Here is a 27,936-nt window from a genome sequence, read left to right as displayed (position 1 = left end):
AGCAAGCGCAGCAGGGCAGCCATGTACTGCTCACCCTGACAGCCAGGGTCTACCACTCTACTTATTTACACACAGACACCTAAAACTTCACAGCAGAGTTCAACATTCATTTTATTAACAAAGTGCAAACAGTTTTAAACTAGGAGTTGTACAGCACTTACACTGTGGAACATTCAGACAGAAACAAACGTCAGTACAGCCAGCCGAGACAAGGACAACTATCGGTTACAGCTATTCATGCTTTGTCACTAACCGGGTATTCAGCTTTCATCGTAGCTTCACGAGTAGTTTAGCAGCTCAAAATGCAATGCACGGTGGCAAAGAGTTTGGCAATGTGTTCGGTTGGTCCACACCACAGACTGAGGAAAACAACTTCTGCACCAGCTACTTCACCCCAACTCTCGCCCCATCGCAGCTGTCGGATCCAGCAGCCTTAGACAATCAGTTCACACCGTTTAAAATGGGGACATTCACCCAGTGGCTGTTATTCCAATGACACAATAGGACACAGCCTCAAACAGGGCTCCAGCACCTTTTGGACATTTTTTCCAAGCATCTGAAGCTGGCGGAGCCAGCAGGAATGCAACCTTTAGTGTAAGGCCTTCACAGGTCATTTTACCCCAGTAACAGGTTTAAGACGACTGTAGAAGAACCACACGAGAGTACTGACAGAATGGAGTGTGCACACAGCCAGAAACAGCAGCCTTGGACTAAGCTCCAGTGAATAAACGTGCCTCTTCCCAGGGACACGAGCCGGCAGGTCTTCAGGCTCCAAGCCCGTTCTCTACCTGCTCCAAAGAAAGTCACTTTTCACCGAAAACCCTTGTACTGGGACAGGTTTAAGGCTTCAAGCAAACACAACTTTAAAAGTCAAATTTTTATGTGCCAGGTACTTAAATCCAACCAGAGTTTTCTGCTGACAATTACATGAGCCTGCAGAACTCAGCCAGCCCCCTCCCCGCCCCCAGCACGGTGTAATTTCTAAAGATGACCTTAAAAAAACATGGGCAGCCACGTGGCCCTGGGGAGGCAGGACACCACGCAGAAGCACAGCAGGGGCTCACCTGGCTGCTGTTGGTCTCCTAGTGGCAGAGCACCGCATCTCGGACTGTACGAACACCCACCCATCTGCTCACAGCAAGATGAGCGCTGTCTCTCATCTCTGCAGCTCAAGGAGCGGTACAGGAAAGGTGCATCCCCAGGGCTACAGCCACCTCCCAGGCTGGCTAAGGCCAGCCCATACAGTTACCTGGTAGTGTCTTCTCCAGTAGCAAAGCTGAGATCATCAGGACCGACTTGATCACCCTCTGGGAACACTGAGCACCGCTCCGAGGCTGAAAACAAACAAAAACCCAGTAACCTTTACCAGATGAGCAATGGGAAGGCAGCAAGTTAACGTTCTATCACCTGCAAGGCCCGCTGTGTTGTACTTCATCCCTAACGTACCAGTACACGATGTGCTCAGCCATTAAGACTGTCACAGGGTTTTAAATTTAGGCTACCTCTAAGTCAAGCACAGATATGAGCGACGTTTTGATTCTTCTGATGAGCGGTGAGGTTTTAGTACCCGCTGCAGACACACAGCAAAGCAGCAAACTCCAATTACTGAGCCGAGTTGTCAGGCCGTGCCGCTAATGCCGTGTCAGGTGCTTATTCAGGCCAAAAGTCAACTTCACCAGCGTCAGCTGCCACCTCACAGCTTTTAATTTGATCAGAAGGTTAAAGCTTTTCAAAGAAATAGATGAGGTTTTGAAACTCCACTGAAGTGCTCAAAGCACATTCCTGCCAATTAAGATGCAAATCCATGTCTAAGGCGGTGGTTACCTCCCTGAAATTAGCCTACTTACAGCACCGAGCCTGGGACACAGGGAGTTCCAATTCAGAAGAACTGGAGCTATGGGTTTTCCAACACTTCCCCAGGAGACTCACCTAAACTGACTTTTCAGGGCTAGAAAGAGTTCCCCCTCTCCTGTTTCGAGCTGGTTTTAATTAGGATCCCAAGAGAGGAGTTCCAAATCTTACTGGTGCTTGCTTGAGCTTTAATGCCTCTACAGCACCATCGGTGATCTCTGCTTTCCCAGCGCCCTGGCTCACAGGAGCTGAGGCAGGCACGGGGGGGTTTGGGAAGGTGGGCTCTCAGTCAGCTCTACCTTCGCCTGAGGACTGGACAGTGAAGGAATGGTTAAACCCCTCTGAGGTAGAGGTGGCATCCTCCTGCTCTTCGTTTTCAGTGTCACATTCAATGTCACTGTCACTGCTCATTCCTGGTAGGAGATGAAGGACATGCTTCTGAGATACCCCAGCTGCAAAAAAGCCCAAAAAAACAAAAACCACAAGGCAAAAATGATGGCTGGAGCATTCAACTTTTGTTCATTCAACTTATGTAGCTGGAGCATTCAACTTTTTCACACATAAAAGTTACCAATACCAAATACCGAGAGCTGGCAGGAGAACAAGCGGGAAGGAGCCCATTCAGAGCTAGATGTATTTATCAAAGTAGTAAGGAATTTGCCGGAACAGTGGGTTCTGGCTTTAAGAACAGCCTCATTTTGCTGTGCAGCTCAGCTCAAGAGGAGCAGTTCCAACACGTCGCCAGCTGAGCGCAGGCTCAGGTGTCCCCAGCTCCTTCCTGCCTGAGCTGCCCTCCCCTGCCAGCTGCTCAGGCTACCTCCACAACTAGGACAGAAAATAAAAGCTGCTTTTTTAAGAGTTAAGAGGTAGCATGACCCACGTGGCGGATGTACCTACCAGACCCCTCAAGCAGCAATACTCTATTCTAAAGTCTCACACACAAACCCCATGCTTTTCCTACAAAAAAGAACCACAGCTGTTGATAACCAAGTGGCTGCTTTTGTTTTGCCAGACCTTGAGCGTGCACTGACAGCAGTCAAAACTCTCCCAGTTGTACAGTTTTGTAGGTGACAAAAGGGGTTTGCTCTGATCTTTTACTACTTAAGAGCTGATACTCGTTGCTAAGAAAAGGCAAGTAGTTAAGTGAGGTGCCAACTCTGCTGTAATTTTTCCTCTGAAAGGAAAAAAATTGTAATATTTGCTTCCTGGGGTTTTTAACAATGAAGTATTTCGGTTTTTAAAACATTTTCCTATTAGGCTCTCTGCTATAACAGTAGAGCTGCGGGAGCATATCATGATCACGCTGCAGTGACTAAGAGCAGAAATTCAGTTTTGTCACTGAGAGACCTTCTGTAAATGCCAACTCCTACACAATATTGCACACTGCAGATAGAGATGGATGCTGGCACCTTAATATAGGCTTTGCGCTACCATTCAGTCATTGAAATTCAAATTAGTGCAGGGGTGGAAGGCAGGAGAGTTTTAGCAAGATAAGAAAAACTCTTCTACGTGGACTTTCAGAGAGAAAAAAAAAAAAAGGCAATAATATTTTTTTCCAGCATGGAAAGGATGCAGGAAGGGAGGGGGAAAAGTTTCCTCCAAGTCTCTAAGGAAACTGGCTTACGTACCACAACACCCGACACCAATGAAGTGTTGGAGAGATTCTAGTGTGGACGTGGAGGTAGTTACCAATGTGGTTTGTCCCTGAGGGCAGAAAACTTAAAAGCCAAGGTCACTGGCTACTATTTTAATTAGATAAGAAATTATTTTCAAGGCCATGCAACTGAACGCCAAAGCAGAGACCTGGAGACATATCAAGAGGCACAAAAAGCAACCAGGAGTGTGTCCACAGAAACAGAGGGCACCATCTAACGTTATCTGCCAGGTCTTCACATTCCTGCTGCACCGTAACATCATGAAAAGAGAAGCCACAGACAGCAGCAACACAGAGATCTCTCCTCATTCAGATTTATACTACAGCTGCCAAATGTTAGGGCACAATTCAACAGCCATGAAAACAGTTTGGGTTTGGTTTGGTTTTTTTTCCCCCTCTTTCCTCTTTTTGTTTCCCTTTCAAGCCATTTCCATTACAGAAATGGATCACCATAGACCAGAGTGTTGTCATGCTGCCCTTGCCCTCTACAACGTCTGATTTACCTTCTTCTGGCCCCGCAGAAGCGCCTTCAGAAAGTATACCCTGCAGTTCTCCACTTTCAGAACTGTTTTCCAGACCACCTGACTGTGTTCCTTCTGAACGACATCCTTTAGAATTTGATCTTAAGAAAGAATTTAGGAGAAATACAAAACCCCATGTTAGAAATTCAGCTTTAATCCAGCTATGGAAACAAATCCTTTTAGTGCACTATCTAGTTTTACTCAGTGTTTAAGTCTCTTGCATATCGACTTAAACTTCCAGCTTTGATTGATTTAGAAGTATTTAAAATCTTAAAAAAAATAAACTTGGAAAGGTTTATGATGAGTATTTTCCAAAAGTGGTGACTCTTGCTATTTAGAAAAAAACAAACAACTGAGTACTCCATTGCACTTAGCTTAGTTAGCCAACAGGGAGTTATTATGAAACTGCCGAAAAGCAGAGTTCACAGTGAAAAAATATTGTCTTAAATGAGAAAATCAAAAGTGACAACTTTCAGTTAGAGGGTATTTTGCAAGGAATAGTGGGAAAACAGACTGGGCCTGCCTTTCAAATCGAAGTTTCAGCCTATATCCACGGCTGATCAAAACAAAAGAAAAAAATAAGAAGAGAAGAAGAAAAGATGACTTGTAACCTAGTTATAAAACCAAAAATTGATATCCAGAGGGAACAGCAGCAACCACGTAAACTTCAAAGTAATTTCTCTTCCATGCTACAAGCACCTGCTTTTAGTAGATTGGTATTTTTTCCTTCTAGATCAAGGGAAGGCAGGGGAGGAGATAACAAGAGGAAAAAAGAATAAAACCCTCACCCTAGAGCACCAACTTTTCTGGTCTTCTCTACAGCAGCTAAGCCATTTAAGCCAGAAACCCCCACATCGGAATCTGAACCTTCACAAGGTCTTTCCTCTGGCTTCGGCAGCGCCTCAGAAGCATTGCTGTTAGCCAGGGGCCTGGCAGAGTGATGCCGACTGCTCAACTTCGAACTCCCTACGCCACCTGAGAAAAGAGGGAGAGAAACTCAGAGCACATCCAGCCTTATTTCAAAAAACTAAACAGCCAGTTGTTTCACATCACCAGTTGGGTTCCAAACGTGTATGCACAAGCGCACCTTCCCCACCCTCACCCCTAACACCTTACGCTTCCAAGTCAACGTATGGGCAACACACACCATCTGCTCTTAAAGCACACAGAGGTTACAGTTACGCTGTGTAATTTTCCAGCTTCTCACCTAAGCCTTCTATATCTATTTAGAAAACAACTGTCATAGCCCCTTTCCTCTCTGAACACTTGAGACAAGAAAAATACCAACTCTTGTGTTAGATATTTTGTTTCATTACCCTTAAGGAAGCACATCGTAAAACTCAAGAGCAGCACTATCACACTATTCTTTCACCACGTATCTCCAGAGTTTTCTTGAGCTCCCTTTAAGCCAAATCTCAATTTAAGCCAGGGTCAGTACATTTTGATCTACAATTTTTACTATAAAGTTAACTCCTGAAACATCTTCAGAGAGACCAGAAGTAACATGCAACACACATACTTACATTCCATGAAGTCAACAGAGCAGCTGTTTTACAGGAGATCAGTTATGAAAGGTACAATAACAATTACATTTGAGAAAGGATCCAGTCAAGCTTCCCTAAACTTCAGTTGCTAAGTAAAAGGCTTCTTGAAAAGCTTTTGTAGAACAGATGCTGAGACGCATCACACCACACGACATCACTTGTTTACCTTCAGAAGTTTGACCATCTCCCTTTAAGCGAAGATTGCTCTCCCCACAGTCCATAGCTCTTCGTAAAGACAGACTGCCTGCTGCTCCAGTGCGAATAGGTTTGGGTGAATTACTTTTCTTACTTGCAGCTGCAAAAATATTTTAAGAAGTGACAAGTGTTCAGTCAAACTGCTGCAGCATTCTGTCTTTATGCTTGTTTTAAGTGAAGTTAAGCTCCATATTACTCTCATTGCTTATTAACTCCCAATCCTGGCTAACTGCAGTATAAGTAACTATAAAAGGTCTATTTCCATATATATACACCACCTGTACAACTGACACCTGTAAGTGTGACATTGAAATCCCCCCTTTTCTATGCACTTACAATTCCTTATGTAGCAACTGGTAACTGAAGACTTTGTCAGTAGTTCCATTCCTATTTCTTGCAGTTTGCTGCAGCTTTCCGTTCCACAGGCGGCTAAAGCACCCTGCTCAATGGAGAAGAAGCTGGGCTGTCCATCACATGAGCCAGCATTGCTGCTTCTCACTTCTGAGAGTTGGTTTTTTACATCAGACATTTTGCTTCGAACTTCAGCCATCTGAGTTTTAAGTCTTTTCAGCATCTTCAAGTCAGGCGGCACACGCCACATCGCCTGGTGTCTCCGCTGATCTCGATCTTTCAGAGAATAGGATGATGCTTTTACCAAAGGAAAAGTTAAAGAACACAACAGGTAAGTAAAACTGTTCTCAAATAAAAACAGGTATCTATTTTTAACGGTTGGAAGAATTCTATGTTTTGCCCTGCTATAAAAGTGAGGGACAGAGAGACATTCTTCTGTACTGGTATGGCACTGGATTATTTAGGTTGCAAGCACTGCGCACCTACTGGGACAGTAGACTATCATTCTCTGCCTGTCACGGAAGAAGGCCCCAAAACTTGCTCACTGAAGAAGCACGGCTCCCAATACTGCTGCATGAATTCTGATGAATTCTGACACCAGTGGAGCTACTACTCTATATTGCCAGACAAGCTTGAGTTCACAAGCCTGGTAGCCAGTTTATGTCAAATTTGTTTTTATAAAATTTGTTGAGCGTCTGTGTAAGATTCTCACACCACCAACACATCATGTTAACATACAGAACTCAAAGAAATCCAAAACTAGGGAAGGAATTCCCTTAAGTACCAAACACCAGATGATCAGGTTGAGGAGCTAATACCTGAGTAAGCCTGCACGCTGCTCAGCCAGAATTAGATCAACTTTGACATCTATTTGAAGCATTACAAATTCTTTAAGTGTTTCACTGCAAATTCCGCTGTTCAAAACCATAAAGCCAAGCGCCTCTTAGAACCTTCACCGTAGGAGGGAAAGTTTGGCAAACTCCAAATGCAAGAGCGGCTTTCTCTTAGTTGAATGACTTGAATAAGCTCTGGGAACAGACAAACCTTAAGGGAACCTCAGCAAACCAGGTAACTTCAGCTGTGCAGCCAGTAGCTAAAGATGCCCAGGAAGCCATTCCACACAAGAAGAGAACTTAATCTTGCTCGAGCAGTACAGCACACAGTCCAGTGCCCTCTCTTAACGTCCTTCTGTCTAGGCCTTTTTCCAGGCAAAACAGGGCTGAGACTTACAGTCCATATGCTGCCTCCCCTTTTTCACTTATGGAAGTGACTTCCATTTTTGGAAATATGGATTACTTTCAGCTGAAAATTCATCTGACTGTTTACGTGACTACATTTAGAGAGCTAATCACAAAAGAACAGATAGTTTGGGCTAGCTTTTAGATTCAATAACACTGATGCCATTGTTGCAGCAAAAGCAAGGATTTATTTCTAGCAAGTGAACCATTATTTCTCTTCTGTTCTATTAAATCACCAAATGACTGTTTCAGAATGACCTGAAATAAGATGTTGCAGTAGTGGGCCAGCTAGCTCCAAATAAGTGTTAATCATGATAAGTTTATTATTGAGGTTTGATTTAATTTCAGTTCTTCACTAACAAAACAAGAGAAATGAGCAACCTTCAGCAATAGCCATGGGTGCCAGCATTACGAGCTATCTCGCTTTTGCTGCGCATGAAGTTAATTGCGGTTTTCAGTTGCAGGGTCCTAACTGAACCACAAATACTCTTCCACGTCTTCAATTATTTGAATACCATCACTATTTTTCCCTCCTGATATTTTGATCCATTTTTCTTCCACAAGTGCTTACATGCGCTTTTCCAGCCTCGCTACCACACATATTTTTCTAGTTGTTTTAAACGCCTTTTCCATTCCAGGATTTATTTTCTTGTTAGTATACACTGTGCTCCTAGTACTCTCAGCCACTAAGTGTACAAACTGTGTGAAGTGAGAGGTGTAACTGCTTCCTCAGCAGATAGCTGTTTTGTGTTGTTTTGTCTTTCAGTGCTAACCCCTTCCAGAAAAGGGCCTTTCATTCACCTCCCACAGTTGCAGTCAAAGAAACTGCATGAACTGTATCTCTACAATGTTGTTACACAAACCAGCCAGCCAGTTCCATCACATCCCCCGAGAAAAGATGAGAGACCCTCCTTGATACACACTTCTGGTTTGAGTTGAGTCATCCTGCACTCTCAAGCTGAGGTCAACCATTAAGACAAAGAACGCGTTAGAGCAGGCAGTAAGACGCAGCACACTGATGAGCAGCACTGAGGATGTGGCAGTTGAGCTCTCAAAGGACTGCTTGCCACCCTCCTGTCACCTCCCCAGATCTGCTTCTAACTCTGGGACGGCATTCTCAGAGACACTTCCAGGCTGGAATTATGGGATATGGGATGTACAATTACCTCTGTTCTGCAGAAGAGAGGCAGGTGGACGTGGCTGAAGGCCCCAAAGGTTTTCCATGCCATTTCTGTCTTTTAGATCCAGCAAGTGGATTAAAATTAAGGGATCTATATCTAGTAAACTGCTACTGGCTGTTGAGCCAAGAGCGCTTCCTCCCCGCCTTGAAGGTCTTTCACGTGCACTGGTGTAGCCATGGCTGGTACCTAAGGAAGAGTTACAGGGAAAGAGTGTGCATATACGTGACACAGGTGATGCATTATTCCCTGTGAAAAAAAAAAAAAGACAGAGTTCTACAAGAAGGTTAGGAATTAAAATATTCCAAGAAAGTTAACAAAACATCAGAATTATTTCATGGATTTACGGACTCTGAAAGCAATCAGATACGCCAATTCTGATACCTTTGCCTTAAATAAATATACTTATATATATATTTATTTCAGAATCAGAATATGTCAGAACCTATGGCTAATTTGGGCTATAATCATCTCTAGGCAGCAGCATATTTTAGAGCACCTTTTCATTATTGCTTTTAAGATATACTTCTGCTTGACTTGTAAGGATTCTTTACTTCATTCTCTCCATGTACTTCACGTTTTACAGTGCACTAAAACCAAAGTGAATGTGTCGCGCATTCAGAGGCCACACAGACATTACTAAAAATTTGTCAGTCTACTTTCCATCAGAGCGGAAGGGGTTTCAAAGAGGCAGAAAAGCCTCCCTCCAAACTTACGTATCACTTTTAAACAAGCATATTCAGATGATTCCCACACCCCCCCTTTTTTTTTTTTATTGAGCCAATGAAATGTTTCTGCTACACTGCAACAATCAGTACAAACCACATGATGCAGCATTTCCAAAAATAGAAATGCCTGCAGAACATGCAGCTTGGTGTTGCTTCCAAGAAGAACGGGAAGGAATCCAGCAGCGTTTCACATATATGGGAATTCTGAAGGCTGTTTTTCATACCTGATGCCCCAGGAGTAGTAGCGGCTGCTGCATCCTCCATGAGATCTCCCTCTTCCAACTCCATATTACTGCTATATTCCACATCATTTTCTCCAGACCTTAGGAAATGATTGGGGTAGAAAAAGGAGAATACAATTATAAGCTTCTGTCAGCTCTTGTTAAATGCTATGGCACACACCTTAATATTTTCTGCATTCCAAACTACACAAACTGAACAAATCAAAGTGTGTTACTTAAATGACTGACTCACTAACGAAGAGTCCACAAGTGCCATACGGATCTAGAATGTAAAAATCTGATCCTGCAGGCTTCTATATTTGTATGTGTTACAACACGTTCTCATGTTTTAGTGAAGATTCTAGGATTTGACATCGTCTCGGTTAAGAACCTTAAATTCTCTAGTTTAAGTAACTGTCCTTATTAACACTCTCCTACTACTACAACGCTTCCTAATACCAAACCTCTCTTTTGTTACAGTGTAGAAAAAGGATTTCTTAATAGTGTTTTGGGGAAGAACCTTCACAGACTATCACCTGTCGAAGTCAGAACACTGCACTAAAGTAAATGAAGAGATCGGAAAGATAAGAACTAGCTGACTGAAAATTCAATGTTTAGCATTAACTATATCAGTTCCTGTTTCCAGTACAGGAAACACCCCTCATGTTGCACTGGAATCCCCCCCACACAGTTGTGGTACAAGAAATTAATCTGTTTCCGGTAGAATTAGGATGATTACCCTGGGAGACAAAGTGATGATCTGAAAGGCATTTTAAGTTACTTACATAGTTTCTTCATCAATATCATTTTCTTCAGTGTTACTAGTTGCTGTTGAACTAGCTGAAGAGCTGCTACCATCAAGGTGGTTCACCTCATCTTCTCCAGCAAGATCTATATCCAGGTCACCATCAGAGAGCTCATGCTACAGGAAAAACAGAACAGGTCTTTATAAAAAAAGAAACATTTCAGTTGCACTTTGATGCATTCACCAAAACTAGAACAGAAACTCTCTCTCCCCAGAGTGTCACGCTATCATACAGAAGTTAGGAGGGTCTCAAAGCACAATAAAAGCTGGTAACAAACAGATAAGTTAGATTTTTCAGCTGCAACTTGGAAACTTTTTTTGTGGTGGGATCTATCAGCTGTGTTCCGGAACATCTCTCTAGTCCCATCTCTCTCCGCTAGCTCTCAAGTGTGGCATCTCCTATTTCCAGGCAAACAATAAGTGAACTTCTGAAATGTAAATTTCTACTGCTACCCTACCATAAAAAAGAAAGGAGCAGGAAAAAGCCAATTCCTACATTAAAGTCCTCATGCTGGATCTTCTCTTCCTCCTCTTCCTTGCTATCTCGCACCAATCCTGGAGCAGCAACATTCTCAAGCAGTACGTCAGTGCTTTGTCCAGATTTCTTTGATCTTGTTTCTGGACCATCATCATTCTGGGGACTAAGATGAGTGTCTGGAGGTGAAATGCCTCGTGATTTCTGAGTCCGGGAAAGTTCAATCGCAAGCCTCTTAAATATCAGAAGGATACACAAAAGTACACATAGAAGACGACAATGGAGCATCATCATCAAATCAAGTTAATTTTGTTGACTTGCATACATACTATTTTAGTAACATCAATGTCAAACTATCAATAGCAACCCAAACACACAAAATTGTCAAAATATCAACACTGTAACCTAAAAGCAGGTAATTACTGGTCAGTGAAAGATGATTTTACATTAATATACACCCCACTTACTTCTTTAAGGTTATTTATTTGTTGGATATAACTTGTCTGAGCTGCTTCCAATTGAGCAATGTACCAGTGTTGATCTCGGCACTTTTGGAAGAAGGTTGGTGAGCGCACTTGGAACCTTCAAAGGAACATTTCAGAAGGGGGCTTTATTTTTTGTTGGTGGGTTTTTTTTTTTCCCCTTCTTTTTTTTGTCACCATCGCTCCTGCCCGCCCCAAATTCTAAAAGCCCTGTGTAAGAACATCAGACAACCTGAAATCTAGTGATAAAATAAACTTAACAGACAACATGTACTTCTATACTCAGTATCCTGAATGCACTGAATACCAACACTAAGTTTTTTGTAGGAGAGGCAGTTATATGAGAGGTGGTTATCTTCACAAACCAACACTAAAAAAAGTTAACACGCTACCAAGCATTTAACAGGAGCAAGAGCAGGACTATACCAAGAGTATCTGAAGTAGACAGATAAAGCTTCTATATTTTGTCATAACATTGCAATTCCCATTGCCAGCATCAGTTCTCTTACATTACAGACTTCCTTCATTCCCAAAGTTCTCCCACGCTCACTACAACTGTTTCTAAAGAGGGAGAGAAAACACCCGCTTCCTTTAATTCAGTTACCTACAGATCTCTAACCCAGGCTTATTAGAGTCAAGCGTAGCTACTTCTCAAAAGAAGAAATGTACCTAAAGTTACAACTCCCTTCAGAACACTTTCTTCTTTAAAAGCTTATGACAGTGAAATCCATTTATTACAAAACATGCCACAATTATTTTAAATTCAACTACCTAATTATTTCCTATTTCAGCAGTAGGTGTGATGCTTTGTGAAATGATAGCAGAAAGGAGCCCCACTAAGTTGTCTTCCTTACCTTAGAATCACAGTGTCATTTTGCCTGTTTAAATACCCTTCATTGGCTAGCAAGTCCAAACGAAAAAATCTGTTGTAACCCCAGCACTCTCCCACTTCAAAATCAGAGGCAAACTCTCGAATTATGTTTTTGGTGGGATCGTTGGTGGACTGGTGAACCATTTCTACACGGTACTCATACCTAACACAGGGGAAGATCACAGGTATTAATACCAAAATAAAGATGTCAGGATTGCTGAATGCGTCAAGTTTAAGAGAACTGCACTTCCTGGGAGGTTTGCATGCCTAACTGAAGAGGTGATTCGGTCTTAAAATTTTACTGAACACTTATATAAAGAGTACAGGGGGGAAGAAAGTAGTCATAGGGAGTAGAATGGTAAACCAAGTCTAGGATAGAACACTAGGAAATAGATACTCTTATAGGTTGTATTGCCAGCTTGTTTTTTCACTTGAGAAAGCCACTGAATAACAACTTTAAAATACTATCTTTGGTTACGATTCAAAGCTCAATGGACAACAGAATCCTCGCTATTCTTTACAAGAGGGCTCCCCAGTCCGTAGCAACGCTACAGAACTTGAGGTCGTTCATTGCAAACCTCTCCAGGTGCTTTGCCAATAGAAAAAAGCCCAACTGCTCTTACTACAGGTTTGCTTACTTGGATGTCTCTGGCAGTCCTGCTGACAGCTCCAAGAACACAGACAGGTAGTAGCCCCGTACTACTCCATTGCCATCCTTGAAATAAATTAAGAGATAAATTGATTTTGAAAAAGAAAGCAAAAACCAGAAAAACAAAAACACCTCAATATACCCTTGAAGTTTAGAAAACAGCTTATACGAATACAGAATTTGCAGCAGTGGTCTGCTTTGTATGCTACCGCTTTGATTTTTAAACTGTTCTGTGACCTAGAACTCTTACTGTACCTTGAATCAACATGGAGTTTGCATCTAGAAGCACATATGCAGTCTAGTATTGCTATCTCAGATATAAATCTCAAAACAGAGCTTTAATTACCCTGTTAACATTTTAGAGGTTCAATTAAGTGAAAGACGGAATAGACAAACACTTGTCAATGTACTGGAAAAACATATAGAAAAAGCAGTAAAAAAGCTCATAAAAACCTACTTAGCAGTTTATTACAGTCCAATCCTTCTCAAATTTTCAACGTGAAAACAAGTCAGGTTAAACATTAGTTCTGAAATATTTCACATACAGCTGCATTTTAAAGCCACTTAATTTTTGAAAGAAGAGCAATTCCTTTAGAAAAAACATGCAACATGAAAAAGTTAGGTCAGTTAACTGAGAAACAATATTAGAACCACCAGAAATCAAGAAAAAAATACAGCAAAACCTCCATCACACTCACCTTAATCAAGGATGAAGAAAGGCTCAACTTGAATCTTCTAGGTTGAAGAAACATTTCAACTTACCATTTAAAAAACAAATTTTAGTGCCTTCTGTCAGCACACCTTATGTAGTCAATCCTGAATTTACAATACACTGAAAACTTACACAGGAGTCCACCTCTACATTGCAAGAATACAATTCTGTGCATATGTGGGCTTATACATCAATCCAGTTCTCTGAAGGTGCCATGTACAGTGCTAACAAATAAAACTTGTACTCCATCGCTAAACACCTATTTCTCCAAACACAGCTGTAGTAGCAGCCAGAGCTTCCTGGAAGCACTGACCAGACTAGTGGACTGTAAAAAGATGACACCTTATGGGTTAACATTCCAGCACTGACAAAGACATTGTTTCTGAAATCTGAGTATTCAGCCCACTGAAACAATACACACATTTCAAAGTCAGCATTTGAGAACTGGATGCACAGAAAAACAGATTCCCTTTCAACTAATACCTTGTCCTCCCAATTTCCCAAATAAGTATTATTCATAAACATTAATATGGTAAGTTATTCTATATGTCAGTTCTGCAAGAAGCATCTGCAAAAAAAGATAAAAATATCTACTACAGTGCCTCTGGCATATTTGTAAGACCCATTTTTAATTGCTTTTAAGTTAACCAGATTAGCTATAGTGAGAACGTTCATGCTGGTTATCTGGAGGCAGAGAGGGAATACTCCAATGGTTGATGATCAACTCTGCAACCTTATTACGTTCTTTTCTTACAGCTTTTTATATACAACATGAGAAGGAACTAACTGATGTTTCCTTACAAGTGAAGCGTATGAATGCAGGTTAAGTGCTTTAGATGGGATAACAACTCTAGTTGAAAATATAACTCACTGGATAAACTTTTAGCCTCCAGCAAAGTCCTGACACTTGAAGAGGTGGACTGTAAACAGGATCTGCTCGCTGACGCAACGTACTATTGAGAAAGGAGAAAAAAAATATATATTTGCTATTGGCACAAAACAAGACCCTCCATGAAACAGTAAGCTGTACAAACACTCGCATTCTGACACTCTAGAACCATCCTTCTTGCTGTACACCTCATGTAGCAGCACATGAGGCCCATGCAAAATGTTAAACGTCCAGACAAATACATGCATTCCTTGCAAAATTATTCAATTTTTTTTAAAATGAAAAATAAACACTTTGCCTTTTTCATGGAAAAATCTTTTTAGCTAACAGTTTAGCTAGGGTTGATTGTTGTTCACCCAGTAAACAAGAGATTTTTCATTGCATTCCTATAGCTTAGTTCATACCCAATAGTTTTCTGTAGAGACTACTCTGTGTTTTAAAGAATACTACTCATGTACAGAAGAAACAGAGAAAGCCTCACAATATTCACAGTAATTTAAGATACATACTTACCTGAAGTTTTCCAAGACAAACGTAGTTGAGTCATAGGCTGGAACCAATTCACTGAGGAGGGGCAGAAAAATTAAATACATTAGAGTTGAATAACATGACATTAAAAATCACAACTTTTGGAATCTTCAGAAGCACTTAAAATTATTTAGATCACCAGAGACACTGAAATTCACTAGGACTACACTGGGTTCCTTCAGCACTTCTGAAAACTCCATTTATAAGTCTTCTCCCCAGTACCTCTCCATGTGATATCACACAGCAAAACAAATATTCTACATTACAAAGGAAAAAGCAACCAAATATATTTAAGAGGATTTTCCCTTTTACCTGTGATGGCTAATAATCTCTTAATATGGTGAATTTTTAAGGTAAGACTCCTTGGTAGTTCTAGAAAGAATGAAACTATTGCATGTTTGAAAGTACAAAGCTTAAATGATATGTGTTTCAGAGCAGGAGGTAGCTTAGTGCCATCGGAAAATTAATATTCAGATTTAAAAACTCCTCAGAGGCATTTAATTATTCTTTTCAGAAAGCATATCAGGACAGTAGTTTTAACATTGCATTTAAAGGCAAGCCAAACTGATTTTTGCTAGAAACCACAAAATTATTTGAGGAATTCTTCTAAGACTTCTCCAACTTTCAATTTTTCGGAGATGCTTTTCTGCCAGCTAGCTTAAACTCTCACTAGACTTCCTCAGAACCCAGCACTAGCAGCACTCTCTTTATGAGGAATTGTGTTATGCAGTGATTTTGGCTATATATTCAGAATTAAGGTGACCTGCAGAAGCATCTCAGGAGAGCCTTGCAATTATATACTGAATGACCCAATAATAAGAGAAAAAGGACAAATCCGTAAACTAAGTGTAAAATATTGTCAGCTGGAACCCACTGTCCCAACTCCCCAGCAGGGACTACAGACATAAAATAAGCCCTGCTGGAACAGAAGAGCCTACTTGCGGCACAGGTTACTAAGAGGAGTAAGTTAAGCAGTTTATCATTTTCAGTGTCTAAGCCTGGACCCAAATTTAGTCAGAGATATCAAGTTTAACACAGAAAGGGATGGAATCCTGCTACCCCCCAGATTACTATTGCCATTGCTCATAGAGCTAAGAAGCATAATGTCCCTTTGCTAGAGGCAGGTATCAGGCAAACCTCTCCATCAGCCACTTATCATCCACTCTTTCAAACCCAGATGTTAAAATACAACAGTACTGTCCTGTCCTACTTTTATAAGAGGCTGATGCACATAAAAAAAAAAAATAAATCTACCTCCCAGACTCACTGAAACAGCCTCCTCCATACAGTGATAAAGTAAAATAGGGAAGAGAGAAATCTCCTCTAAATTACTTTAAACGTTTTTTAACAACCAAAACAAACATTTATAAGACAGCTTTCAAGTTCAAGCTACAATGGAAAGGAAATACAGTGCTTACCTTGTGAAGTCTGGGGGGACAGGAGTAGTGACAAATGAGGCCATAGGTTTCCGATGAACCTGCTGGAACATCATCAGGATCTCTGAACTTTTGGATATCAACTCACTCTTACTGCAGGATCGTAACTATGTGAGGCAAAAAAAACAAGAAAAAAATCCTTATGTCATTAGTAGAAACCATAGGTTTTGACCACTTTTGATTTGAACAAAAAAATTGTATGCCTGTCACAGCTTCAGAAAGATTACCCACAATGCAATGCAAAATGAAGCTCGGAGGTTTTGGTTGTTCTTCCCCCCCCAATTTGTTTGGGTTTTACTGTCCTTGAAACTGGCAGCTCTTAAGACTAAGAATTTGCCTCTGATAGCCAGTGGTCACGTGTTCTAAAATTAAAGTAGATATTCTCATTCTGTCTCGCTCCAAAGCCTGTTTGGGAAGTCCTGAAATATTTAAGACTCTGAAATTCTACAATGAAAGTTACAGCAACTACTATGTACTTCACTTAGGTTAAACTAATTTATATGTAAGATGTCTGATTAATACCGTGGACATGTTTCACTAGTACCAATTTGTTATTATTTTAATGTGTTTTTTTCTGCAAAACAGAAGCTGATCTGCCGAGTTGCATCCACGCTGCCATTCAGGATTTATAAGGTCTTCATCTGGGCTGCAATGTAAGTAATTTCTGAATGATCTATAGACAGAGAGCTCTCAAGAAACAGACAAAAAAAATATGCTGATGCATGGTATGCTGGAGCTCTAATCCTCCTGATGTCATCGATTCTTCAACTAAGACATTCCATCATACGTATGCAATAATTAACTTAAGCGCAAGGAGAACACGATAATCGCTGATCAGGTGATAAAGCCAGCTTAGCATTCTTACCCAGCCAAAAGGAGTGCAGGGAATGAAAAAGAAATACAGGACAAGAGACATCACTCAAAGTTTAGCCCCCATCCCCAACCTAATATGTCAAACTCTGATGAACGATAATTACTGGATGCAGTAATGCTTGAAGGAAAAAAGCCCTTCCACTTCCTCAGAGCAAGCAGAAATTGTTCAGGGCAAGTACAATCAAACTCTGCAGATCTTGAATATTTCATTTACAAAAGCTGAACTCGTATAGCTAGAAGCAAGATGAAAAAAGCGGTACCGTTTCATCTTCTTGGAAAGACAGGAATAAAAGAACTAGAATCAGTTCAGTTTTCCTCAAAAGCACAAAGACACACAGAACATTTTTGTTTATTCTCCATTTATAGCTACCACTATTCATATGCAGTTGGCAATGGCAGAACTAACAGAATCTACCCACATGGTCTAAATGCTAAGTTACCTTAAAAAAGCATGTAACTCTGTAGTTTTATATGATATTGCTATTAATCCCAGTACGAGTTTTTCAAGCGACAGAAGACAACACCTTTCACTACTCCTAGAAGACAACACCTTTCACTACTCCTAGAAGACAACACCTTTCACTACTCCTAGAAGACAACACCTTTCACTACTCCTAGAAGACAACACCTTTCACTACTCCTAGAAGACATGCTTGTTTTTAAGAAGAAATTGTGCAACCTAAGGCCACTTAAGTGAAAAGAGACCCTCAAGAAGTAGCTCTATCCATCAATTAATAGTTTAAAAATAAATTCATTAAATAATAAGAAAGGCTGACTGAGGAGAGAATCTATGTAACATAAGATTTCAGCTCTTCTCATGATCACCTGATGTTCCACTTCTTGAAGTAGGGATTCCAGAAGTTCAGTTTCTTGAGTAAGCGATGTCTTTTGACCTGTTTAAGAAAGGAAGACATGTTTAAAGAAGATATACTCACTGGATTTTAAGAACTTGAGCTTTTTTTTTTTTTTTTTTTTTACCTGGAAGCTGCCCCAAAACCTACTAAGGTAAAGGATTTCTAAATATACCAAGGTTGATTGAGAAAACACTTTAAAAGCAAGCCTACGGTTTTAATTAGAGCTGTAGTGAAGAACTCGCTTGAGGTTAAGACAGTAATGAAACATTCTTTGTGTCCCAGAAATTACAGTTTTGTTGTTTTGGGGTGCTTTTTTTGACAAAAAAAGCAGATTTGACTTCGCCAAATTTGCTGTCATCCAGACAAGTCTCTCTCATACATTAGCTGACACTTTTCTCCTAAAAGCCACCATTTCTCTGGACTTTGATGTTTAAGTGTTTTCTTCATAAAAAAGAACAATGTTTAAATGTGTTTGTGCATTTCAACTGTCATGAAGACCACGAGGAGAAAGAATAAAACACTAAGTCACATTTGTCTGTTTTCTATCATGGGGATTTACTTTGTCTCCATCACACATTATGTACCTGAAGAGTGTTTGGCAGTCCTTAGAAAAAAGGTGTTACATGGGCAAAATGTTAACTCTAAGACATTTTACCACAGCCTTAAGACTGACCGTTAATCAATATACACTAAGCCAAACCTCCAACCAATTACTGTATTTGATATAGGCACAAAACATATATGAATACTGGATTTAATTTAAAGCAAACATTTTAAAGTACTGACATGAATTTCTAGAGGAACTTGAAACACAGCTAATATACATTTATTATGTTGTTCTGGTTTTAATGGAAACAAACGAAGAGAATAAATGAAAGCATTATCAATGCTAAGGACATTTTCCAAGTATGAACATTTCAGGTTTTCTTATGTGTGCGTGAAGATTTCAAGCATCGGAAACACATTTTCAGCACGGCTATTTTATTGCCTTACTTTTATTCCTGGGACAAGCACACAGATTGAGGATCTATTTGCCTGTGTACTTTGATCTACTGGTTGTGTACCTTGCAAAACTAAGGTCACAAGTATAACGTTTTGGAGAGTGTCTAAAGAAACTGATATCCCAAGATGGTATCACATGTAATATGTACTCCTATCAATGCATCATGGCAACGAAAGTGCACGTGGAATAAGAAGGTACAGATGCAAAATTAGCTGAGCAAAGCAAGCACAGTGTTATAGCCAACTGAGGAATATTCTGTCCTTCTCATTGACAGCTACCCTTAATTTTTAGTAGTGTTGCTTCTGTAAGCTTCAATACCTGTTAAGTGTACTACCTGTCTTCTCACCTCTATTTACACCAAAAGAGAGCTAAAGTGACCAGCAGAAGTGTCGGGAACCAAATTAGCAGCTCTGATTCCAGAGCTGTCAGTAAATTCTGTCAGTGTTTAACTTGCTTAACACCATAAAGTGTGTAAGGAGTCATACTCCCAGAGCACAAATTTACACGTTGTTAATATATTGTTCCTACTCATAATAGATCAGGCAAATACCTACCCATTAGTGTTATAAGCTTGTTCTTCAGCTGAGTGTCCAACCGGGCAATCATCATCTCCACTGCATTCCTGATTTCCCGAACTCGTTCATCCTTCGCACTACGCACTGCCTCCACATTCCTCTCCTAAAACAGCAAAAAGCACACACAATAAGCTTTCACGCTTTCGCATGTTTCACTCATTTACATGTTGACTCCACACACTCAGATCCCAGCAATGCCTAGGCCTCCTTGGAGACCCCTCCATCCCTATTTTTCTATGAGGAAAAAACAAAAAAATCCTGGTCTTACTGAAGCTTGCATGTTTAGAACAAGAAATCAGGGATGGGTTTTTAGATGAGCTATATTACAAGTTATTCCTGTTGCCAGTTATAAATATCCTTTGACTTTTACTGAATACCTAAGTGTGCCCTCTGGTGGGTGATCAAAGGTTAACAGTAAAGCTGAGCAACATTTTCTCATTACATAGAGATTTGTCATAGGGGCATTGTTTTGTATCAAAATTTGTAAATACAATTGCCAGTTGCTCTTCTGTAACCTGAGCAGCACAGAAAAGTTACCTACTTGGTAACAAGAATAATTTGATAAAAATTGCACCCTTCACCCTGGAAGGTGAGGGCAACAATCCTCTCAGCATTTTACAAATCCTTACAAGAAGCCCACTCAGTGATGTAACATTTGAGCTGAAGCAGAGCTAACCTACCACTGCATGTGAAAAACAACTACCTGAATAATAGCACAGACAAAAACCATATGGAAACTTGTTTAAAAAAAACCTTATTTTATTTGCACAAAGACTACACTTCAATAAATGTGTTCAGCAGAACACAAAAATAATCCTTCCTAGAATACAAGGAACTGTATCAAACTGTTGGAATTCCCACCGAAACTGACAGAGTTGAACAGCTCTAACTGGTGAGCTGTTTTACAGCTCTATTAGAATAAAGCATTTTTATACTTGTTTAGCGTGGCAGACTGCACATCTCTAGCTTTTAAATAGCATATACCAAAAGAAAAATTCCCTGTTAGTTAACTCACATTTTTTTTTGTCTGGCAACTACAAAACCACTATTGAGAATATGTTGATCTTTCCGTATTATCTAGAAACGGAGACTAAAATTTAAAAATGTCTCTTTATGGGATAATCTGATAACCTTCAAAGAAGCAACAGCTTCTGAACAGGTACTGAAAACACCATGAGCATATGAAACTTCCATTTCCTGCTTTACAGTTATCCTTTGACAATGGTGCACTACAGGAAAACTTACTGTTATCTTGGATTAATTTCTTACCACTTCTTGCACCAAACTGATCAATTCCATGAGTCTTCTCCTAAGCTTTGCCACTTCTTCATTTACTTTTGTGACATGTTGCTCATAGATTTCTGCCAGTGGCTTAAAAGTATGTCCTCCATGCTGTTAAAGAAAAAAAAATGTGAGAAGAGGAGGTGGGGAATAATAGTGCATCTCATTTTAACCTTATTCCACTCCTATTAAATTACTGAAAGAGAGGGGAAGAAAGCCTCCTAGCGTATCACTCATTTTGGAAAAGTTCCAAAGCAGATTGTATGTAGGAAGTCTGTCTTTCACTTCCCTTCATAAGTCATGAATTCAGCTTTCATACCATCGAAGCTTCCTGTCAAGAGTTATTTGGAGTCTCAGCAGTCCTCCAAAAATAAACCACTTCATTCACTGTGCAATTCTTTAACAAGAAGGGTTATTCCATTTTTGTTATTATTATTAAAACACCCTTCCCAGACAAAGGCAGCATGCTGTTAACCGCTTATATTCCAAACAACAACAGCAGTCGATCCCTGAAATACTCAACTGAAAGGATATTAAGCAGTGTGGTGAATTGTGCTACTAATACAGCTTTGAAGATGTTCAAGATTACAGGCCAGGATATTTAAATAACATAAGTGTTATCTATATTCTCCGAGAAAGACTTATCCCTTTGCCCATAAAATTCTCACCACCATGTAAAGTTTGTCCAAGACATCATGAAGTTCATAACAAGGAAGGTAATTCTGACCTCCTTTTGGCAAAAAATTCAATTTACTTTTCCAATTATAAACAGAAGGTATGGCCTTTCACAACCAATGTTCACATTAAATTATAAAAACCCATACAACTGCAGTATTTGCATGGCAATCCAATAGCCATAACAACAGCTTCATAGCATTTCTATTTCTTGAAGCTGCTGTCAAACATAATGCTTGTAGTCTCTTATTGTAACATACCACATGCACATAAGCAAGAAAGTCTCTTCTTACCATTCCTCCCCAAAGTGCGCACTGGTGGCAGATGCACTTCTTACAGGTCCAGCAGAAAACACTAAGCTTTTCATGATGATTTTCACACCTTAAACAAAAAATATACATATCATCAACAGAAAATAGCTATCAATTTTCTGCAAACTTAACATTTTCACTTGTTTTGCTACCCGATACTGACAGCAAAGCACAAAACATCAGCATACTGTTGCAAGAATAATACTTATATTCAGTAAAAACTTTCCGTAAAATAAATGTTGCTCTTAGTATCCTCTCAGGAAGTACTTCACAGAGACAAAGTACGTTGCTAGAATTGGATTTCTACCCAGCAGATAAAGGATATCATCAATGAATACAGATCAGAATTCTAGGATTTAATACTTCACATTATTAAAATCTTAATCATATGCAACCAACAGTAACTACAGAGCAATGGCTTATAAGCTTTTTGGGCAAACTGATCTTTGTAATTTCTTAAAATTTCAGGAACAGCATCAATGAACAAACTGAGCACAGACCAGGCCAGACCTAAGATACACGCCTCTCCCTTCCCCCTCCATTAGGATTCAGGAACTTGGGGAGGAGGCAGGTATAGAACACACAATTAGTCCCAGTCCATTTTTCAATGCTTCTTCTCACACTTTTCTCCTCCAAATCTCCAGAATATATCTTAAAACACATAATAGCACTGGTAATGGGATAAAACCAGGAGAAAAGCGTTCTGAGAAAGTACTGACAGTTGCTCCTAGGAAGAAAGTGTATCAGAAAACACAGGTGGCTCCAAAGACAAGGAAGGAGAACGAACAGGAGTAACGTGACAGATACAGCAGTAATAGTGCTTTCTGGGGAACTTTATATATTTTCTTTGGTCTCAAACTGGGTTTATCAATTACATTTTCACAAGGGACTAGAAGACATCTTCCCAGAACAGCTTCTCTGCTTTAATTTGCAGAGGTACCACATCAGCACCCACAGTCTTAATGGGACGGCCAAATAAGCAAGCCATTGAGAGAAGATTTTATTTCAGATGTGTGGTCACTAAGAAGGGCTAAGAGCCTTAAGAAGCATTACTACCCTTCGCATTTTCCACATCTCTCATTTCAACTAGATTGAGCTGAACTAGAAATAGTAGTTTTCGAGGGAAAGACAACAAAAAGCTTTTACCGTTTCATTAAGCATGTCAGAAAAACTCTGACTTTTAATCAGTGAGAAACAACATTGCTTCTGTCTGCTAAACAGCAGCACAATTCAGCTTTTAAGTAAAAGTTATCAGTTTGTGCCCTGATTTTAATAACGAGCTGAAATTAAAAGCCCACAAAACGCTTTATGTGAAGAATGCTACATTTACTTGTCTTTTTCATTTTCTTCGTGCTTTGTGAGATTGCACAGTTGAAGCGTATCAAGCTGTTGCGTGACCTCTTCTGCCCAACGACAGTTTACAAGCTCTCGTAGCTGCAGCGGGGCTCTGCAAGAAGCATTGTTAGAGTTAGAGTAAGAACTCAGCTCCAGGAGCTAAAAGAGAAGCATTGAAGTGAATTCAGTTCATCAATTCACACTACCAGCAAAGTCAATGTCAAAAAGCTGAAGCAGTACTAGTTATTTCAGAAGGGGAAAAAGTAACGTTTTAAGTCAATTTCCTCATTTAGGGGCTGGGGGGAGGCAGGAACCACAACAAACCACTCCACAATGACATAAAAAATAGCTACATGGGGAACCAAAGAACTATTTCCAGATTTCTTGATAGGCTCCTGGATTATACTGGGTAAATAATTTCATTTCTCAGTGCTTCTTCAATTTCTTCCATTATTCAACTATCCCCATTGCAGTGCTTCAATTATCCCCTTTGTAAAATGTAGATATATTTACCTCCTTACAAGCATTTTAGAACTATTGATCAAACACTTTAAAAGCTGAATATTAAAAAAAGTTCTGCAGAAATAGTTGGTTAGTTGTTTTTAAATACCTCCCTTCCCTTAGGGGAAAAATATGCTACCTTCCAAGCTTTGGTCTATCAAGAACTAGAATTGCTAGGTAGTCAAAGAATAGAGTGCTAACGAGTGCCAGGGTTTGGGGGGACGGGGTGGGGCATCGCATTTAAAAAAGCAAGCAAACAAAACAAACAAGACATTGTGGCTACCTCAGACAAATCTGCAACATAATGTAAATCCCACAGATTATAAATACACAATTCAATCTGAAAACCGAAGTTTCTGGACTCTGACTCTTACAAGGAGAATATAAAGAGTTCTAAGGGGAACACCATGTGGTTACTCTTATTACACTAACTACGTGCACTGAAAACAGCAGTGTAATAAGGGAAGAACAAAGATCTTGCTTAGCTAGTCACAAAACTAGAACATATTTTAGAATAAGTATTATCCCAGGCTAGACTTTTATAGTAACAGCAGGCAGGTCTCAAAAATCAAGCTTGCAAATTTAGTGCAACCCATACTGAAAAAAGACCGCTCGTAACAGGACAGTACATCCAATTCCTGATAATTTATTTCTGATATTAAAAATACCTTACCTACAATGAGGGCACTGAGCTCTTTGTTCAGTCAGCCAACGCTATGAAGGAAAAAAGGAAAAATATTTTTAAAGAGACTGTAAGAAAAGAACTGCAAGCAAGCGCATTCTGTCATTAATTAGGAGTTACCTCTTTTTATTATAGCTTTCCTATATTCCCCCCCCCCTTTTTTTTTTATGGATTTGTAATTTAACTGTTCAACCACTTAGTCACAGAAGCAGCTGCTATTTGTATCTTAGTAACAAAGCAACCACTTTTCTTTAGATGTCAAAGACACTTCAGTTAAAATTATACAGAGAATTTTGAGGTACCAAATAGTCCATTAGAAACCACAGACCTGGCGCACAGACTAAAGAGCACGTTTCAACAAAAGAAAGCAAGAGATACAGCAAGCGTATTTTTCAGAGTCTAAATTATTAGTCTTCAAGGTAACTTATTTCTTCCTCTCAGGCTATTTATAGACAAGGTAGATACCTGCGGATCAATGATCAAATCCACAAGGATCCTTGGAATGCTTCTCTTCCAGAAAGCTCCAAAGACAAGTAGCTGAGAAAAGAATTTCATCTGCCCACTATAATTTACAAGTGTAAAAGCTTGGCAGCTGAAGGACTTATATTTGTCAGCTTGCTGCTACATTTAAAGATTCTCATGAATAATCTCTCACCACCCAGCAGCAATATGTCATCTAACATTCTTAATATGTAAAACAAATTCTTCACCTATAGGTCTTGTCACAGCTTTCAAAGTGAATGATGATTGTTCCGATTTCTGGAAATACTACCTGAGGTCTGAAAGCCTCAGATGAACCCTCTCCCACCATACTAACCCATAACAGGTTCTGAACTTGGAACTGAAGTGTTATACGTTGGTAACCATGACCTTAATAAATTAATTGAGGTAGCTTCAGCCTGCTACACCAGACTCCCCTGAGAAGATTTAGCCTGTATCTGCTCATATCATACTAGTTTGGTAAGCATTCAAAAGCATCTCCAAGATGATAAGAGGTGATGTTATGACCTTCCGTTGCTCCATACTGACAGATGCAAAAAATCAGCATTTGATTCCTGCTCCAACTTTCATCTTCCATACAGGCTTCACTGACTCTCAAAAGATGCTAAAAAAAGAGATCATTATATGCCTGTTTCTTAAAAGCAATTATTCCAGTTAGTCCCTATAATTAGCACTACCAAATGCAATGCTCAGCCTGCCTAGTTTTCCCTCAGAGTGTCATAAAAGCTTTTGAAAGGGAAACTAAAGAGCACAGAGCAGGAAAAAAGAATCCTTGGAACTCCTGGAAAAGGGGCAAGAAAGAAGCAAGAATGTGTTTATAAGATCAGTAGGTTTTAAGTTCATACGTTTGTAAGAATGAACTATAATAAGCAAACTCACCCGAATACAACTGAAACAGCACAGCTTGGAGCAATGAGGACACAGACGTGCATCACGCAATTTTTCCATACAAATAAAACATCGGAATACTTCAGCAATGCTCTGCAAAGGGTAGATTATCGCTATTGTTAAGCCACATACTTCAAACATATCAGAGTTGCATTTGTTTCCCAGGCAGATTGCCAGATTTCATAAACACAGCCCCATTCCAAACAGCTCCAGAGAGCGCATCTCAGAGCGAGATAGAAAATGAAGCACCATGGCTCTCCTCCTCGCTTTCTCCTACATTACTCCAGCTCTCAGCACCCATTTTATAACACTATTCTTCTTCAAAGAATAGTTTCTTTGGTTTACTTTTTTCCAAGAGGGCCTTCCTGTAGTCAAGATATTATTCCTGCTTGTGTTCACATGGGATTGAACAGTTGCCCAAAATAACTGTGCTGCACCTGCAGATTCCGAATCCACGAGTTTCAATGTACTGGCACTAACCTAATTCATAAGCATGGCAAGTGCATATATGTATTGTGCAGAATGTTAATGAGAGGGGTTGAATTGGACAGGGCATTTATTTTATTTTTACTTTTATAAAATTGATATCCTTTTAAATTCTACCATTAGCACTAGCTCCACAATTTCTACACTCTCTCATGCCCCATTTAATCAATCTTGGGCAATAAAAATGTAATTGAACATATTTTTTTAGTATACCCATTTGAAAAGAGATGCATTTTGTTCTAGAATACAACCTCCTCACCTCTCTCCATTCCCAAAATGAGAATGCTATTTTGAAATGCCATGGGATGTTTGCTTTCCATATTGATAGATATTTTTTTTTTTCCACTGATAAAGAAGTTTTACATTCTGTATTGTACAGGAGTTAGATATCCGCTGGCTTTAACAATGGAACTTTGAAAGATTCTTCAGATGGGCTAATTTTAAAATTATAAATTAGCACAAAGGTGAGGCATATCTTCAATATACAGAAATGACAGCATCTCCCATGCATTAGCGTCTTCTTTAATGGTTGCAAATCATTGGAATGTGACACATGCGTTTACAGGAAGTTATCCCACAAGGTCTTTCAAATTCTTCTCCTGTTTGGCCGCTATTAATAGGGACCACAGCAATGCGCGCAAGCTGTCCTGGTTACAGCCAGCCACCACCGCACGCTGTGCTCTCACACATGCCAAGGCGGTTTCTGCCAGCGCCAGGTCTCCATCCACCTCCCCAACAGGCACCTCTGATACTCCGCCAGTTTATTTTCTAACCTCGACTACGGAAAATAACTGCGTGTCACCTAGAAATGCCACCTCTTCACAGCCTGCTCCCCTTCTGCCCAGCTCATGGGCACACACAACAGCCCAGCTCCCTGCCCGGCGCATCCCTGCAACCCACCCGCCGCCCCTCAGGCCGCCCGGAGCCGGGTACCGCCCGGCCCCCTTCCCCTCACGCAAGGCGGGGGCCGCAGCCCGGCGCCACCACCGCTTCCCCCCGTAAATAGGCCAGGATGGCCGGCCACAGCCTCCCGCTGAGGGACCCGGCCCCGCCGCTCGCCTTTCCCCGCGGAGGAGAAGGAGTAGCCGCCCGCCAGCTCCCCCTCGGCCTCAGGGGCTGCGCTTCCCCCGCACCGCCCTTCCCGCCTCCCCTGAGGGAGCCCAACCGCCGCCCAACCACTCACCTCTACGCTCTGCTCGTCCATAGCGGCGGCGGCAGGGAGAGGCCCTCGCCGGCCTCTCTCCACTACCGCGCTGCCCGGGGAAAGATGTTTAGTAGCCGGCGGGGAGAGGCCATGCCCCGGCCCCCGCCATGTTCGCGGGGAGCGGGGCAGCTCCGCCCTCCGCCCGCCCGCCGAGGGGAGGCGAGCCCAACCGCCGCCCGCGCTGCGCAGGCGTGAGGCGGGGCGGGCGCAGCATGGCGGCGAGGGGCGGGCGGGCAAGGGCCGCTTCCCGAGGGGCCTGCGGCTGAGGGGGCTCGAGGGAAAAGGCTTCGCGGTCGTTGCTGAGGGCAGGTTTCGGGAGTGAGTGCAAGGCCGGCAGCGCTGAACGACAGCTGGCTGCGGGGGGACATCGCCACACTCACGGGACTGTGGCTAAAGTACAACCAGCACAACCTGAGCATCGGAGAACCGTTTTGGTTGG

The 27,936-nt window shown here is 40.9% G+C and overlaps 1 protein-coding gene across 10 annotated transcripts; it reads right to left on the bottom strand.

Moving 5' to 3' along the window:
• Positions 1 to 86: 86 nt before the first annotated feature.
• Positions 87 to 27,654, bottom strand: TRIM37 (tripartite motif containing 37). Of its 10 annotated transcripts, none has more exons than XM_054207984.1 (25): positions 27,477 to 27,654; positions 25,799 to 25,900; positions 24,410 to 24,450; positions 23,231 to 23,347; positions 21,883 to 21,970; positions 20,903 to 21,025; positions 19,613 to 19,736; positions 18,027 to 18,094; positions 16,311 to 16,435; positions 14,878 to 14,928; positions 14,347 to 14,428; positions 12,753 to 12,829; positions 12,098 to 12,277; positions 11,229 to 11,343; positions 10,783 to 10,995; positions 10,267 to 10,403; positions 9,485 to 9,582; positions 8,521 to 8,781; positions 6,102 to 6,413; positions 5,737 to 5,865; positions 4,815 to 5,001; positions 4,009 to 4,127; positions 2,151 to 2,303; positions 1,250 to 1,334; positions 87 to 791 (listed from the first exon to the last, which is right to left on the bottom strand). In XM_054207984.1, exons 1-25 carry the CDS (start codon positions 27,495 to 27,497, stop codon positions 785 to 787), a joined length of 3,015 nt encoding a protein of 1,004 aa, XP_054063959.1. In that variant the 5' UTR covers positions 27,498 to 27,654; the 3' UTR covers positions 87 to 784. The 10 variants fall into 10 exon arrangements, 7 of the variants coding, with proteins under 7 accessions (XP_054063959.1, XP_054063960.1, XP_054063961.1 ...); XM_054207985.1 differs by having other exon boundaries at positions 87 to 788; XM_054207986.1 differs by having other exon boundaries at positions 2,151 to 2,264.
• Between the last annotated feature and the right edge of the window lie 282 nt (positions 27,655 to 27,936).

The sequence above is a fragment of the Rissa tridactyla genome, chromosome 7 (genome assembly GCF_028500815.1).
Source record: "Rissa tridactyla isolate bRisTri1 chromosome 7, bRisTri1.patW.cur.20221130, whole genome shotgun sequence".
Classification (NCBI taxonomy): Eukaryota; Metazoa; Chordata; class Aves; order Charadriiformes; family Laridae; genus Rissa; species Rissa tridactyla.
Note: the sequence above shows the minus strand (reverse complement) of the source record. Positions and strands in the feature narration are given on the sequence as shown.